The sequence below is a fragment of the Eulemur rufifrons genome, chromosome 7, assembly GCF_041146395.1.
Source record: "Eulemur rufifrons isolate Redbay chromosome 7, OSU_ERuf_1, whole genome shotgun sequence".
NCBI lineage: Eukaryota > Metazoa > Chordata > Mammalia > Primates > Lemuridae > Eulemur > Eulemur rufifrons.
Genome location: NC_090989.1, coordinates 270,367,216 through 270,384,456, shown reverse-complemented (window position 1 = coordinate 270,384,456; position 17,241 = coordinate 270,367,216). Strand labels below are relative to the sequence as shown.

At 47.0% G+C, this 17,241-nt stretch overlaps 1 protein-coding gene across 3 annotated transcripts in view; it reads left to right on the top strand.

Moving 5' to 3' along the window:
* ASTN2 (astrotactin 2) overlaps positions 1 to 17,241 on the top strand; it is an 824,356-nt gene that overhangs the window by 104,755 nt on the left and 702,360 nt on the right. For all 3 annotated transcript variants that reach the window (XM_069474594.1, XM_069474593.1, XM_069474592.1), the window contains exon 2: positions 13,506 to 13,693. In XM_069474594.1, coding sequence (XP_069330695.1) covers positions 13,506 to 13,693 — 188 coding nt within the window. The remainder of the gene's footprint in view (positions 1 to 13,505; positions 13,694 to 17,241) is intronic.

The following is a 17,241-nucleotide window of genomic DNA, read 5'->3' as shown; positions in this document are numbered from 1 at the left end:
GATACAAATGCCTCACCTAAGATCACACACGGAAGACAAGAGTGGAACTGGACTGTTCCCACTGCTAGCCTCGCAGTATGGGAACAACATTCTGTCATTTCACCTCGGGAGAGGAGTCTGACATTTAAACCAAATTAGAAGGTGTCCCGGCAACGGTCCCAGGACTCCTTGTGTCCGACCTCGTCGGAGAAGGGTGTGATTCGCCATCATTCAGGCACACACTGTCCTGGTCAGGAGGGACATTCAATAACCTAAGCCTTTTTTTTTCCTTCTCTGATACAATGAGAAAATCAAGAGGGTCGGTCCCCCCTCCCCACTCTTAGCCTGGCATCCTCCAGTCATCCCCTCGCTGCCGCAGGGCACCGTCTGTGGCCGGTCTAAATTGGACTGAATAGTGTGGAATTGCGAGTCAAAGGGGTCCTGTAATCATTCCGCCAACGGCCTGGGGCTCTGTGCTCCGGCGCCGGGTGTTATAAATAAGGGTAATGGAGGAGAGGCTGAATTACAATCAAGGCCGCTATGAACACACCGAACAGGCTCGGAGCTTATTTAAAGAATATAGAGGCAGGTTCTGCTTCCCAAGCAGTGCCGTCGGAGCCAATCAATACCCACTCGCTCCCTCCAATCAGGGCCACGGAGGCTTTGATTAGGAAGAGGAGGGGCAGAGTGAAATACGGTGGGATCCCGCCTAGGGGAAAATTTCAATCTCCGTTTGTTCTGTGCTACACATGCCCATTAAGCGCCGCCTCTGAGCGAGGTGTTAGGGAGGCAGCAGACGGCAAGAGAGACGAGGCCTTTAGTTTTAAGAAGCTCAGAGACTTGGGGAGCAGAGGGTAGGTGAGGCGTGAAATAACTAAAGCAACGATTACATATAGTGTGATAAGTGCAGTCCTGGAAGGAAGTGCGCAGCAGGAACATCCAGCCAGGCCTTGGAGAAGGAAGGCTGCATAAAAGAGGAGGCTTCCGAGTCTTTAGCTACTGCTGCATAACAAACACCCCAGAACTGGTGGCTTAAGACAATTTTTTAGCTCCTATTTATATGAGCTGGTAATTTAGGCTGAGCTAAGTTGGGCAGTTGTTCTTTAAATTTTTTTTTTTTTTTTTAAGAGACAGCGTCTGTCTTGTTCTGTCATCTAGGCTGGAGTGCAGTGGCACCATCTTGGCTCACTGTAACCTTGAACTCCTGGGCTCAAGTGATCCTCCCACCTTAGCCTCCAGAGTAGCTAGGATTACAGGTGTGTGCCACCACGCCTGGCTAATTTTGTTTTTTTCTTTTAGAGATGGCATCTCCCTATGTTGCCCAGGCTGGTCGGGAACCCCTGGACTCAAGTGATCCTCCCACCTTGGCCTCCCAAAGTGCTGGGATTACAGGTGTAAACCACTGTGCCCAGCCTGGAGCAATGGTTCTAATGGTCTTGGCTGATCTCTATGGGCTCTCTTCTGTGTCTGTGGTCAGCAAGCAGGTTTGCTGGTGGCAGGATGACCAAGGGTGCCCTCTCTCACGCATCCTGTGGTTAGCAGCAGGCTCTGTCTTGGGCAGGACAGGCAGATGGGCCATCCTTCTCTCACCATCCATCGGACTTGCCTGGGCTGCCGCACATGGCAGTCACAGGGCTCCCACGAGCAGCAGGAGAGGGCAAGCCCCCGTGCACCAGCACTGTTCAAGCCTCTGCATGTGACACTTTTGACATTGTCCATCGACTACAGAAAGTCGTGCAGCCAGCTGTGATTCCAGGGGAGGAGAAATAGACTCACCTCCTGATCAGAAGATCTGCAGTGTCACATTACACTGGTTTAGATGTCAGGAGAAAGAGTTGTTGGCTGTTTATATTGTCTACTTAATAGGTGATTCTGAAGATTAAGAGGTAGCCAGGCAAAAAAGGGAGAACAGAGGACGGTGTGAACAAGGGGGCTATGAGCATAAAGGCAGGGGAGCGTGGAGGAAATGATACCACCGGAGAGGGAGGCAAGGCACAGGCGTGCTCAGTCGTCATGGTTTGGCTGTATCAAATGCCGTTTGCTCCAAGTCGCTGCTGTTTTGATGGATATAGGCGGCTGTGGGGTGGGGGTGGAGTTGAGGGTAGTGGACAGGTGAAACCCCATGTGCTTAGTCCCACTTTGGGGTTTCAGTCTCTCTGAGTACCTGTCCCAGACACTGTGCCTCAGTATTCCAATCTGTGAAATTGGAATCAGGTGTCTCACCACCCTGTCCTCTTGGCTTGGGCTTCTAGTCAGCCCATATTTGTCAAGACCCTGGCATTGCAGAAAATGCTGAGCTCCCAGAAGGAGACAGGAGATAATGGTGATTCCTGGTCCAGAGAGTCTCATGACCTAGCAAGAACGATGAGAATTAGGGATGGGTGAGGCCTGTGGACCGAGGAAGGGAGTAGAAACCTGCCGGTGGAGGTTAGAGCTCAGAGGAGGGAGAGGGCATTTCAGCTGGGCCCTTCAGCCGGGTTTTGCAGGGTGGATAATGTCTGTATGCAGTAGATGAGTTTAGGACATTTCAGGCCGGTGACACAGTATGGACAAAGACTAGGAGACAGGGGTGCTGCTTGGGGCCCATGGACTGTGGTATTGTTCTCAGAGCCAATGGGTTTAGGCCAGTGTCTCACACCTGGGATGGATTCATCTGGTGAAGGTATTCTTCCAAGTCCTGCCTCTCCCACCGTCATACAAATAGCTGGTGGAGTCGGCATCAGGTGAGTTCACTCTCTTAGTCGCTGTTCGGGTGCTGGTTTTTGCAGGTTTCATTTTTCCTCCCTCGCCCGCTGCACTGCATGGTGCCATGCTCTCCTGACTCATCACATTTTGTACCTGCCAGGTCTGAGCTCATGCATGTGGCTTTCAGATGCTGATCCCTCTGAGCTAGGGTGAGGGGGCGGGGGATTGACAAGGCAGACATAAGGAGCCCTCTTGACAGCATCTTCAGGAGAGGCTGAGGGAATCCTGGCATGAGGGAATTTTACCATCCCTCATCCCTCGTGCTGCTGAATCACTGTTAGGTGTCGGGGGTGGGGGGGGGTCTGCCTCTTTCCTGTGTGAATCCTTGTCTTTAATAGTGAGATAGGAAGAACACTGGATTATGAGGCTGTGTGACTTAAGGCAAGTTGCTAACCCTCTCTGATCCTCATTTTCCAGATCAGTAAAATGAGTGGGCTAGATCACTGATCTCCATTCCTTTACCCTCTCTTTCTGTTGTGATTTTTCAGGATTCCAGGTCATTGCTACAGGGATGGCTTTAAGAGTGGGAGGGGAATTAGGGGACCAGGCAGAAGGGTCTCCGAGACTGTTTCCAAGGGATGTAGGGATTTTTATCTCTTGACCTCTGTCTCCTTTTTCTTCATATTTGATTCTGTCACTCCACACCCCACTGCTCTCAAAACAACCCAATTCTTCCTGCCTTGCCCATGGTGGGATAGAAAAGAGTGACTAGAAGACAGACAACTGGGAACATTCATATGCTAAACACTGTTCTAGGCTCCTTCCAACACTTTACCTCCCCTGGTTCTCCTGGCAATCATAAGAGATTGGTTTTACAGTTCCTATTCTTCCGTATGAGGCAAGCGAGGCTCAGGGAGGTCAACTTAACTTGTTAAAGGTCAACCCAGTGAAATACAGGAAGGAGTAAAGTGATCTTAAAAACTCATTGGCCATAAGACAGAATGCTTAATAAGCCTCTCTCCCAGGAGATACTTGCGTCTTAAAAATCAGAGGGAGCAACACTTAACCCTAGCAAATGATTTTATAAGGATGAAATGTGTGGGCAGAGCTTTCGAATGCTCCAGGAGGATGCACTTGGCATATCACACCCTTGGCGTGGACTTGATCCCTCCATCTCTCTGGGTAGGACAGTGGCAAAAGCACTGGATTTGGAATCGGGAAACCAGGACTTGAATTTATGCTCTGCCACTTATTAGATGGAAAATTTTGGGAAGATGTAGTCTCTTTGGGGGCCTCAGATGTCTGGGCTGAAAAAAATGGGTGTTCTACTTTCTATTTACCTATGTGGGTTTCCTGTGAGGGCTAAATGAGACAGTGAATCAAAGCCCCTAGCCTGAAAGCTGCTCTGTCAATAGATAGGGGTTGACAAAGGTTAGCTCCTGTCCCCGTTCTTTGGGCGCCCTCTCTCTGTGTCCGTTTACATGGATGGGACAGAGAAAAAGGGGAACGGGATAAAAATTAATTAACTCTTGGGATGCATTTAAAAAAAAAAAAAAGAAGGGAAAGAAGGAAGAAACAGCAAACACACAGAGAAACCAAGGGGGTATAGTGAAGCTAAATGACAAAGAAAGGCCAAGTGAAAAAACGCAGCAAGGAGGGAGGGAAGTGGTTCGGGAGAGAATAACTGGGAGTAATGAGAATCAATTCCAGAACCCTCCATCTACTTCCAAATCTAATCTGAAATGATATGCTTTTCTCCCTTGCCAATATGTCTTAATTCTTCTCTTCCCCGCCCTTATTTAACTGGGTATAACTGTATTATTTATCTCCACCGAGCAGCTTGGGAAAACAGTTTTGTGTAGATGATGCAGTTCCCAAAGGAGGTGGAAATGGGCAGACTGGAGGCGGAGGCAGAGATGAGCGCTGATGGCTGGGTGTACGGGGCGGGTGTCGGAGGCACCTCTGGGACGCTTTTCTCCAACTGTGCTGCAGGGCCTGGGCTGTGTCACGCCCCCCTGCCTCTCCACCTTCTATCCCCACAGGTGACCTCACAAACCCAGCACACCATTGGCATCGTCCTACGGATGTTTAACCGGGCCTGACAGCAGGATCTCTTAGCATTATGAAATGTCCAGATTAGAGACTCTCCCTGCTTGCCTCGTCCAAACCCCTGATAAATGAGGAGCATTAACTGACGTCACATGTGCGCTCCCATCACATGCCCTGCGTCCTGTTCTGTGGCTACTACTGCATGCATGTTGCCCTTGTTGATTTCCCTTTTTCTGCTTTTCTAGATTGTAGCTTTCTTGAGGACAGGAGATTCAGGAAATGTGCATTGAGTGATGCATTTATTCAACAAATAAATTTATTCAGCAAACAAATATTTATTGCACGCCTACTGCGAGCTAAATACCTAGGCAGACACAGTCTTCTGCTGTGAATGAATGATTACCTGAATCAGGAAACTGAAGCAAAGAGGCACGCTTGCTACTGCTTAGTGTGAACCACGGAATATCCAGCCTAGATTGGAAAGTCTTTGAGGACACAATCAAATCGATCTTTTCTTCCAATCTATCCTCAGGACCTAGCACTGTGCCTGGCACATTTTAGACAGTCAATAAATAATTTATGGGAGGTATATTGTTGGATGAAGTATGTTGTTGGATGATTACATTTGCTTTCAGGACTAACTGCAAGACTTTGCAAATTTCCAAGCATTTTGCTATGTATGCCCTTATTTCCTCTCAGTTCTGCATTAGATGTGATGTACCTTCAATGCGATCATAACCCCAATTTTACAAAGAAAGAAAGAAAATTATAGAGGCTCTGTGATTTGTTCTCTGGTAAGCTGGTCAGGTGGTATAGAAGAACTACACAAATATATGATTCTGACTTGAAATGCAGTGTTCTTTTCACTCACCCAGGCTGTTTGATTAGGTTAGAATGACTAGCATACATCATTCACCCATCAGCCCGTCCATCTTGTCATTTATTTTATGGTGTGTGGAAAGCTTCATTAACTTCTGAACTGGGGGTTCGTCTGATTGCATGAAGGAGCCCCAAGTGGGAGCTGGCACTTACTATTTTGCCAGGAGATGGTGCGTGGGCAAGAGCTGCTAGCCCCCTTTAGCCCCCTTTTAATTTTCCCCTCTAGAGACTTGATGAATCAGTCTTTCTCTGTAGTGATGATCCTCTGTATTTTCTACCGCCTGCATCCGTTTGTGTCCCGAATGCAACCCTCCTGCCTTCTTGTCCTTGTGCCATTCCCCCATCCGAAGTGCTCTCTGCCACGTGGACATTTGCAGAAATCTTGCCCATCCTGTAAGACTGCTCCACAAAGACTTTCTAGATCCAGCCAGAAGTAATCTCCTCTCCTCTAAGCTTCCTACTTAGATTTATAGCTATTTATAGCAGGCCTTTTCTCAGCCCCTTGGACCGAGCTCCTGAGGACAGAGTCCCTGAATGCCAGATCTCAGAAAAGATGGGTTGACTAAAGGCATCTTTAAAATGAGTGTGTATTTGCATCTGCTACAGAGGTAACATGCGGTCAATGCAGAAAATGTAGAAAACACCAAATCGGAATATGATTAAAATCACCTATGATCCCACCATTTAGAAAGTACCATTCTTGATGGTCCAGTGTATTTCTTTCCAGCTGTATATACACATCCTTATGTCTAAACAGAATCATATGATTGTCTATTTTCTATATAAATTTCTCTCTCACTTCGTGAAAGTGTAAGCTCCTTAAAAATTAACACTTTCTTTCTCTTCATTTGCATTCTCCAGGATGTCTAAACTTGAGCTAGATGTTAGATAAATTTCTAGGGAGTTGCTCTATGGGAATCAAGCCATCCTTGATACCCAGAGTTGCCATCCCTTCTCTCTGCCCTCTAGGATTACTCATCTGAATTCAGATGTAGAGACAGCTCAGTTCAACTTACAAAACGTTTATGGAACCCCTACTCTGTGTTCGGCCACTGCGCCAGGCCCTAGGCTACACAAATGACATGTCCCTGCACTAGAATCCAGTAAGGGAAGTCAGCTGTGTAAAGAGATGATATATAAATATGTATATACACACACACATCTACAAAGATGGTGGTAAAATAGGATGCTATCACTGTGCATATGAAGTAATATTTAACAAATGTAACTGTGGAGTGCTTACCAAGTATTAAGACCATGCAAAGAGTTAATTTGTTTCTTTTATCTCATTTGATTTTAAAAGCAACCGTACAAGGCAGGTGCTACTATTATCCTCATTTGGTCGATGGGGAACTGAGGCAGAAAGGAGTTAAAAGTTTGTCCAAAGACACACGGAATGAATACAGGGCAGCTAGGATTTAAATTCAAGCTGCTGGTCTCCAGACCCTGTGATCTTATGCCGCATGCACTATTCCTCCATGTGGGAATGTCGAGGAGCGCTGAGCTCAAACGGGCGCCACAGAAGACTTCCAGAGCAGGGCTGGGGTCGAGTGGGGAGGGCCATCAGAGACTCAGAAAAAGCATCTTCAAAGACACTGAATTAGGAAGGAGCATAGTATATGTGGTAAAATATATCAATACCTGATCAGATTTAATATACAAGTGCAAGGAAAGGAATGAAAAGAGTAAGACCAGGGAGAAAATCCTGTGCCCGGTCATGAAGGGCCTTGCATACTGGGCTCCTGAAATTAGATTTTATACCAAGGGATAGTAGGAACCACTGGAGGGTTTGAGCAAAGGAATGACGAAGTAAGGTTGACACGTTAGAAATTCTATCCCGGTAGCCATTTGATGGATGTTTAGAAGGAAGGAGACCTGGAAGCAGGAATACCAGTTAAGGGGCCTAGTGAATAGTCTCCATTTGCTGCTTGAGATTCACTCTGCATCTTCTTCCACTCTGCTCCGCACCCTGAAAGGCTGACCTGTATTACCTGCTTCACTTAAGCACCATTAGGTGTTTGGTTGAAGTCGAACCATGCAAGACATCTGCAAGAAATTGGCAGGTGGAAGGAGAGTGAGGTTGGGGCATTTATTCCCATGACAGCCCCCGTCCTGGGCCATGCATTGGCAGTGGCTGGGTTATCCTGCCTAAGGCTCCAGCTCCTTCCAATATGGCAGCTATGTGATAGCGCTGTCCTGTAGCTTTGGCTCTTTCAAGGTTTGATCAACCCCACCCGCCTCCTTGCTTCTTCAGGCCTTGTTCCTTGCTGTCACCAACCTTGGAGTGCTTCATTGCCCCTTATTGGTTTGCCTGAACCTTGCTCCAGCCTTTAAGGCCATTAAACACTTCTCAGTGTCCTTACAGAGTGTGTCTTCTCTTTTCTGATGGCCGCTTGACTGGCACAGAACCATTTTCAATATTCAATAGTCTATGAGAGAGATGATAAAGGTTTTGCATTAATTAACCATCATGGAGATGAAAAAGAGTTTGAGTATCTGAGATTATTTCCCGGGCCCACTCAGCAGAACTTGCTGTGTGATGACCACCTATGAATGCTGGAATAGCTAGTGGCAAGGTTGATTAAAGTCAACATCGCTACCTTTCCCAACTCTTTCTGCCTAGGCAGTGAGTTCATCTCGTATAATGTCTCCTTTCCCCCCAGCCAGGCAAAGACCATTTACAAACCCATTGGAAGCTCTCTCTGGGCTTCTGGGAATGATCTGCTGGCGGGTCAGCTGGTGCTGTAGAATCGGAAGGTGGGTTAGTTTGCCACTTGGGAGATGTTACCAAAATGGCTGGTGATCAGAGAGCTGCTTATTTTCATAATGACCTTCAGGAATTAAATGAAAATACAATGAGTGTCATAGATTAGGAAGAACAAGCCCATTAAAGGCACAACATGCCATTGAGATTTTATATTTCTTTTCCAGGAGACGGAAAGGCATCAGTGGTGCTGAGGCAGGCTGGCGGTCTACCCAGAATCGCTGATGAAGGCTGATCCTCTTGCTTGGCCTTCACTGGGTGGTTGAGGGGATTTGAGCCTGTTGAATATTTCACGAGGTGCAGCCCATGGGGGGAGAGCAGAGAAAGGTGAAAAAGCAATTCCTATGTTTCTTTATGATTCCAATATAAAACCGAGTTAACCGGGGTGGGAGTAGGCAGGCAGTGGAGTCAGCCTGCTGCCGGAAGGCATGGCGCACCAATTCTCCCACTTTAATATCTGCTGTTTCATTTTATATTCATCATGTCAGCATAATCCGCCTTTATGGGAATGTCTTGGTTCCCGACCAAATGCGTTTAGTCCCCCTTTTGCTTTAAGTTTGATTGTAATATGACTTGAAGACTTCAATGAAATGTTTATATGGAAGGAGTAGGGGAAGAGAAAGGGGAAAGTGCAGTTGGAAAATCAGTCAGTAGGGAATTTCAAGAACTGGTTTTGGTCATGCTACTATTTTTTTAACCTGTTTTTAATGGACACAGGACTGGCTCTCTAATCAAGTGTACTCCACTGGTTCCCTACTGCATGCCGAAAAAAATGTACACTCTGTTACAGAGTTCAGAGTTACAGAGTTCAGAGCCCTTAACTCTGCACCTGAACCATGTTTTCCAGCGTGACATTCTGTTGCACTCCTCCCTGCACATGCAGCTTTGCCAATCTTTTGCCCCTGAGATACCCAGCCAATCTCTACGCCTCCTCCTCTCCTCTGAAGATCATTAATATGTCCATCCTCTGCAGTGCTCATGTCACCACATTTTTTTTATTTTTTATTTTTTTTTGAGACAGAGTCTCACTTTGTTGCCCAGGCTAGAGTGAGTGCCGTGGCGTCTGCCTAGCTCACAGCAACCTCAAACTCCTGAGCTCAAGGGATCCTCCTGTCTCAGCCTCCCGAGTAGTTGGGACTACAGGCATGTACCACCATGCCCGGCTAATTTTTTCTATATATATTTTTTTAGCTGTCCGTATAATTTCTTTCTATTTTTAGTAGAGATGGGGTCTCGCTCTTGCTCAGGCTGGTCTCGAACTCCTGAGCTCAAATGATCCGCCCACCTCGGCCTCCCAGAGTGCTAGGATTACAGGCGTGAGCCACCGCGCCCCGCCTCATGTCACCACATTTTAGAGACAGTTCTTCATCTATAAGCTAGGAGGGTCTTTTCCCACCCTTTGAGTTCCTAATAGATCTTAACTTATTTTTTTTAAATTCTCTGATGAAATTTAACATTTTTCAAATTCTATTTTTTACTATCTTCACCATCTTATTACAGATGTGTATAAGTACATGTGTGTACATGTATGTGTGTACACACACATATTTTAACAATTCACTAATCATTGAGCACTTATTATGTGCCAAGCACTCTTCAAAGTGCTTTAGAGATAACAGGAGATAAGACATGCAAGGTTCTTGCTCTCCTGGAGAGGCAGGCAATAAATACATATTCAAGAAAATATATAAACAAATGTCTAATAGTGAGAAGTGGTATAGAAAGTTTTGTAAAGAGGATTTAATAGAGTTTGGATGTGTGTGGAAAGGGATACTTCAGCTGGAGTGGACAGGCACAGATTTCTGAGCAGGTATATTTTGGATTGAGAGACAGACACTGAGAAGAAGCCAGCTTGCAAGCTCTCTGGGGAAAGTTCTAGGCAGATTGGACAGAAGGGACTTCTGCCCTGGGACAAAAGGGAAGCCGGGCTGTTTAAGGAACAATTGTAAGTCCTGCAGGGCTGGGGCGAGTCATGAAGGGGTGATGGCAGGAGATAGGCCAGATACTGCAGTTTTCTGGGTGACAGTAAATGGAGAGTGTGCTCATGTGTGGGGGCCCCAGTGACATGGGTGAGGGAGCACCGGGCTGGGTAGAACTTCTGCAGCTAAAGGACTGTGAGCTCTCTGAAGGCAAGGCGGTGTCTCATTTAACTCCATATTCTGAGCTACTAAACTGCCTGGAATTGAATAGGTGCTTGGTAAGAATGTTGAGGGAATAAACAAATATATGAATACATGAATGAATGAGTGAATGAATGATCAAGGCCTTCTGCGTCCGCTCAAGAAAGCAGTTTTCTCTTTGAGGTCTTGTGTCCCCCTCCCTCCTCCAACAACAGTTTCTTTTCTTTGTAATAGAGTCAGTCCAGAGCTCTTCTCTGTGATTCAATATTTACTGTGTTTCACACACTGTTATTATCATTTAACGTTTACTGTCTGCTGACGGTGCACTCGTTGCTGTAGCAGACAAAGAGCCCAATCTAATTTGGGTCCATGGGCTAATACAGTCAAGGAAAAGGAGATGTTGTAAGTGCAACTGGCGTAGTGGAACTCTGTGTGGACTGGAGACCCACTGGTCCAGCTGGGTACAGATTCACCAGGGAACTTAAACAAGTCCCTAACCTTCTGCGATCCTTTGCTTCCCAGTCTGAACACGGGAAGGGGAAGCCTCTTTAATGGTGGGGTTTCAGGCACAGGCTGATGGGAACGCTCGGAGTAAGGAGCTCAGATTTCTGCCAGCATCCCCTCTGCTTCCTCTGTCTCCGTCTGTGCCAGGCTGTGTCAATCAGACGTGGCCTACCTTGGAGCTTTCTTCTGGTGCCATTCTAGGGACTCAGCACATTAAGTGCCTGCCCAGCCACCAGCAGACAGAGCTGCTGAATTAGAACCCACTATTTCTAGTGGCAGCTCTCAGCCCTCGGTTCCCCGGGGCCTCTGGTTTTGGGCTTTGATGCACCGAGAGAAAAATGAGCGAGGTGCTGAGCCAGGCTGTTTATCATAATGTCTTCACTTTGCCTTGGCCCAGCTGGCTGGAAGCCAGAGAAGCTACTGCCAAGGCCTCGGCTGCTGAGGCTGGGAGGTGGGGCGTTGGGGGGAAGCAGATTGCCCCAGCCTGGGAGAGAAAAAGGTGCTGGGAAGACACCTGCTTCACAGACTGGTCACCTAGCCAGCGCCCTCCCGCTGGGCACCACGGTGGGCCCTCACGACCCTTTGGGGCCCAAATTCTAAGAGCTGATGAACTTTTGTGATTCTCTCCAGCCCTGTTTAACTCTTTGAGCAGCAAGCATGTGTCCACTTGGACTAATAACTTACTATGTTCTGGCCACTTTGTCTTTTACTTGGAGGTAGGAGGCCATGAGAGGACAGAGAGTGGAGAGCTTAGCTATGTGAGGTGACTTCTGCTGTGGCAGGGTTCCTCTGGCTCCTGGTTGGGAATGGACAGTGGGGCAAGGGTCAAAGGAGAGAAGCCCCTTGCAGTAAGCCAGGCGAGATAGCTTGGAGCATTGGCCCAAGTGGCTGAAGTAGAGGTGCAGAGAAAGGCTGAATTTTAGACAGTTTTTGAAGGATTTCCTGATGAACTGGCTGTGGAGTGGGAGAAAAGGCAAACAGTTAAGGATGGCTCAAGGATTTTTTTTCTCCCAAAGCATCTGAAGGGTGAATTAGATCCTGTCCCTATTAATAATAATGTTGATGATAATAAATTGATAGCTAACTTAAAAATTCATAGCCAACTTTTTTTTTGCACATACTGAGAGCCAGATACTCTTTTCCTAAGGATTTTTAATTATGAACCTCAGGAAGTAAGAGTCTATTGGGAATGGACAATATCAAAAAATCCAAGAGAAATTAGTAAGCAGATATTATCTCCTCATCTCTTCAAGGTGACTCTTTTTCATTCATTTCACCAGATAGGACAGGGGCTGCAGTGGAACACGGGGAGAGATGAGTGGCCACGGAGAAGTTCTAACTCAGCTTGCCCATCCTTCCTCCTCAAGGGTGTGTATGAGTGCACTCATAGTCTTTGGGGACTTTAGGAATTCAGTCTCAAGGTTACCTCTGTGTCTCGGGATGGGGATCTAAAGTTCTAAGCCTCAGACACTGCTAAGGCTACTTGGCTCCTGCTGTAACTCTAATTTGAGTGCGGATCTCCATAATTCTCCAAGAACCCACTACCCTTCCCTTTTATTCATAAGATGCACAGATAGGCCTCGTCCTAGGACATCTCTGTGGGCTCTTCCCTTTAGGAGAAAGTACTATGGAAAGATTGTATAATCCCAGTGCAGTGACACTTTTGGCAATTTATGCCATCACCCTTCTTACCTAATAGGAGACTACGTTGGTATGATAGTCTTGATTATAAATACTATTTCAATGGTAATTATTTTAAAAATGTATTTATAGAGGGAAGAACAGCATAGAGACAAGAGTTAGAAACTTCAGGTCAGGAGACCTGACTTTACAATTTACAAGAAATTCGTAACTCCCCACTGGTTATATGAGAACACTGGGATGCGGCAGTGGCTTTTCAAGTCTTTTTAAGTCATGGAAACCTTTGTGCCAACATTCACTGTCTTGGGAGCGTATTATGTACACTACAAAAATGGAGCTGCTCTCGTTGAAGCAGGACAAACAGGCTCAGAACAACCCTCTTGTCAAGCTCCGATCCTGTGATGGTTGGCACTGCGGTTCCTTTGCTGAGATGCTGCTCTCTTGGGCTTTTCCAGCTCTGAGGTTCTGCCACGATGAGTGCTTCCAGTTCTGCTTCTAGAGAATGCAGACTGTAAGCTCTGAATCCTCTCATAGTTTTCTTCCCTCCCTCTTCTTCTAGCTCCATAGCCTCAGAAGGATGGAAGCATTTTCACCCTTAGTTTCATTCCCCTGTTGACGTAGAATGAATTGCCTTCTCATGCATAGTGTTTGAAAAAGGGTCCCCAACAGACCCGAGTTCAAACCCTGCCTCTGCCGTCTGTTACTTGGGGTGAATCTTGGTCACTTGACCCATCTATGTGGAAGGGATGATCCCTGGCTGGTAGACTCAATGTGAGCACACAGTAGATGCCTTCTGAGCTCCTGATTATGTGTGGCTCCTTCCCTCTCTGGAGCACCGAGGCCAGGAATACAGCTCACCCAGCGCCTTGGGTCTTGTCTTGCAGAGATGTCGGGCACGGCGGCGGACATCTCGCTGGTGCACTGGAGACAGCAGTGGCTGGAGAATGGCACCCTGTACTTCCACGTCTCCATGAGCAGCTCTGGGCAGCTGGCCCGGGCCACCGCCCCCACGCTCCAGGAGCCCTCGGAGATTGTCGAGGAGCAGATGCACATCCTCCACATTTCTGTGATGGTGAGTGAGTGGGGATGGGATGGGGGCTGGGAGGGCAGTGAGGTAGAGAGATGGAGGGAGGCGGGGATTGTCTGCAGATGGAGGGAAAGAGCCAAGTGCAAGAGGTTAGAATGATAAACAGAAAATCAGATGGACTCTGTGGTGTCTCTTGGACTGATGCATACCCGTCCATCATCTGTCAGCTGTGACAAACTAATTGTGCTTCGGAGAAGAAAATAAAGGGTCTCCAACTCCTTGGCCTTTTGGCTGACATCTCTGGGAATAGCTGTTTAACATCTGTCACGTGCTTGGCCTGCTTTGCTGAGGGCTGAGGTTCAGTGCTCCAAAGTACAACTGGCCATTCCAAGAATGACTGAACAAGCAAAATTGGAATAAAACTGGGGCTGCCCTTTCCCAAGTGCCTGTGATGTGTCAGGTGTTTTAACCCTCACAACAACCAAGGGTAGCCCTTGGAGCCTGGCTGGACGTAGCCAGCACAGTGATCGATAGAAGCCCCTCCACCATCCTCACCTTATGGTTGTGTATGCCATGGCAGAGGGGCAAAAGAACTTACCGCAAGTCTGTACAGCTGGTAAGAGATGGAGCTGCTCTTGGGTATCAAACCCACGTGTGCCTGGCTACCAAGCCTGCACTATGTCCTGTGCATACTGTTTTCTCTCAATTTGGGAATTTCTTGAGTATCTACCATGTGTCAAGCACTGTGCTAGGCACATTTATGGGAATTATCTCATTGTGTTCTTGCTAAGAATGCACAAAGTCCGGCACGTCACCTCCACAGTAGAGATGAAGTTGTGGGCACAGCGAGGTGATGTAGACATCCAGCTCTGTTGGCCCCATGATATGGAACTCTCTGAGGCTGCTGCCTCCACCGAGAAAGTTACCAGGGCTGATATCACTTGAGTGGTAGTCTAAAAGGTATAGTAGGCTCATATTGATGATTTCTTTAAAGAGCTATAATTAAAGGCTTTTGCATAGTAGATTTAAAACAACTCAGAATATAAATCCAGTATACAGAAAGTGCAAGGTCTAAAGGGCTCATGGCAATATCTGATAATAGCAACACTTGACATCTACCTGGTGCTTTGCACTCCTCAAAGCCACTCTTACATTATTTCCTCCTTTCCTTCTTTAGTGCAGCTCTGCCAGATGCATGAGGTTAGGAAGTGGTACTCCCAACCTATGCATGAAGAGAGTATGGCTCAGAGAAGTGAAGTGATGTGTATAAGGCCACTCGACAAAGCAGAGCCACCTCCCACCCCTCATTTCTTCTTTCTGTTTACCACTCGGAAATATTTGTCGAGACGCTACAGCGGAGCAGACCTTGGTTTTAGTCTCTTCTCCTTGATCGTCTTCAACTGACTCTGTGCATTGGACATTCTGATTAGATCTGAGTAAGATCTCAGAAGTTTTCTCTTTTTGGAAAAACACACACACACACACACACACACACACACACACCAGCTAGACAACAGCGTTAATTTTGGACCTTACACATGCTGATCACATGGAGGAACAAATCAAGGCCTTTGTGTTATTCATGGAATGAGTGTGATAGACTTTTTCCATATATATATTTAGCAAATGATGCAGGCACATGCCAAGCAAGTGGGTGCCTGCATGCTAACTTTGGGGTGCAAATTTGTGAGCATCATCTTGGGGCACTTGCTGAGTTCCTCACAGGGCACGGGACACCACCTGGTGTTAGGAAGGGCGTAGGGGATGCGACTGCTCTTCTTCCTTTCATGTTAGAGAGTGAAACTCAGTTTTGACTAATATTTATTAAGCATTTTCTGTGTTGCAGCACAGCATTTGCTTGCATATATCCTTCCTGTAACCCACTAACCTAGATAATATGATCTCAATTATAAATGAGCCTCAAATTTGCCTTTTCTGCCTCCAGGCCCAGTGTTCATCTCACTAAATCAGACTTTCTCCCCAGGACTGTAGGTATTCCTCACCTCTCCCTTTTTCTCATTGCATTCAGCTTGGAAAGAGTAACTCACTAAAACCCAGATGTCACCGAACTGCCCTGTAATTCAGGATTTGGCCGGCATAGTAGGCAATGTGGAAGTTGCACACTGCAGACCCTCCCTGTCCATGGGCCAAAGTGGCCCGAGGCTGCCACCTTTTGGTCCACCAGTCTTTCCCCCACTCACGGCTCTGTCATCTGGATCTTTCCTGTCCCCATCCTGTCCTTAAAGGACAGAGTCATGTCCAGGAGATGCTGAGCTCCAAGGTGTCTGTCGCTGGAATTCCGAGCCTCTCAGAGGTGGGGCACACCTGCAAGGACACTGCCCACTCTCGGAGGTCGGGAGACAAGGTTATAGGCACTCGGAACCTGAGGCCCTGGGTGAGAAGTCCCCCACTGACATATAGCTCTCTGGGGGATTTTAGGCAAAGTATTTAACCCCTGTGCCTCATTTTTGTCATCTCTAAAATGATGGTTATGCAGATACATCAAGCCCTTGGATCAAAGGAGCTTGGCAGCTAAGAGCATTTGCTTTTATTATTGGGGGAAATTCTGTTGAACAGTTTGAGATGTGCTGATTTATCATCCCCTTCCATTTTATAGGTGGATAGATTGAGTTGTAAGACAGGATAGAACTTGCCTGGGATCCCTCAGTCAGTCAGCAGGGCTTGGCCTGGAGGCTCACACCCCATTCCTGTTGTTCTGGCCACAGACAGTTCAGCAAGAACAATAAGGTTTGCTTTTCCCTACCACAAGCAATTATTCAAAATGACATTCAAGATGGCTGGGATCTATCTCCCCATTCCGCAGTTGAGAAATCTGAGATTCAGTGTGTTTAATTGACTTGCCTATGGCTACATAGCTAACAGAAAGGCAGTTCAGGGTCAAGGCTTTTCCTGAGATTCTAAACTTGTGTCACATGACTACTCATGAAACCATGGCTCTGAGGCTGCTTGGATGTCCTATTGTTTTCATCTTAGGGGAAGATCTGAGATGGTTTGTGACAAAACCCAAATCACTCAGTCGAATCTCAAAGAAGTCTGGAGGCCAGGGTCCGTCATCTTCATCCCTTTTTCACTGCATAAATATTCTGCCCACCCGTGCAGGGAAACCAGCTCCCACTCAGCCACCAGAACCTACTACAGGCCATGCCTACTGGGGTGGAACTAGCATGCCCCCTAGGCTTGTTAAGTCCTGATTCAAACATCTACCTTGTCCCAGATGGTTGCAGCACCTGAATATTTATATCCCAAAGGGTGATGCAGGGAGGAGGTACTCAGTGAATCTGGTCCAGAAACAGAGGATAGACTTCATCTCGTCTAGTCTTCTGCCCCAGCTTCAGCTACCCCGAAGAGCTGCGCACCCTCCTCGGCCGTGCACCCTTCTCTGCAGAGAAGAAAGCAGGGCTTTGGAATTCAGCAGACCTGGCTCTGAACTCATCTCTCTTACTTCCTGCTTCCTGATCCTTTTACCTTGCGTGAGGCTTTTGATGTCTCTGAGCCTCAGTTTCCTTATCTGTGAAATAAACTCTGTGAGATTGATAATACCAATCTCACAGTGTTTTTGAAAAGAATGGAAA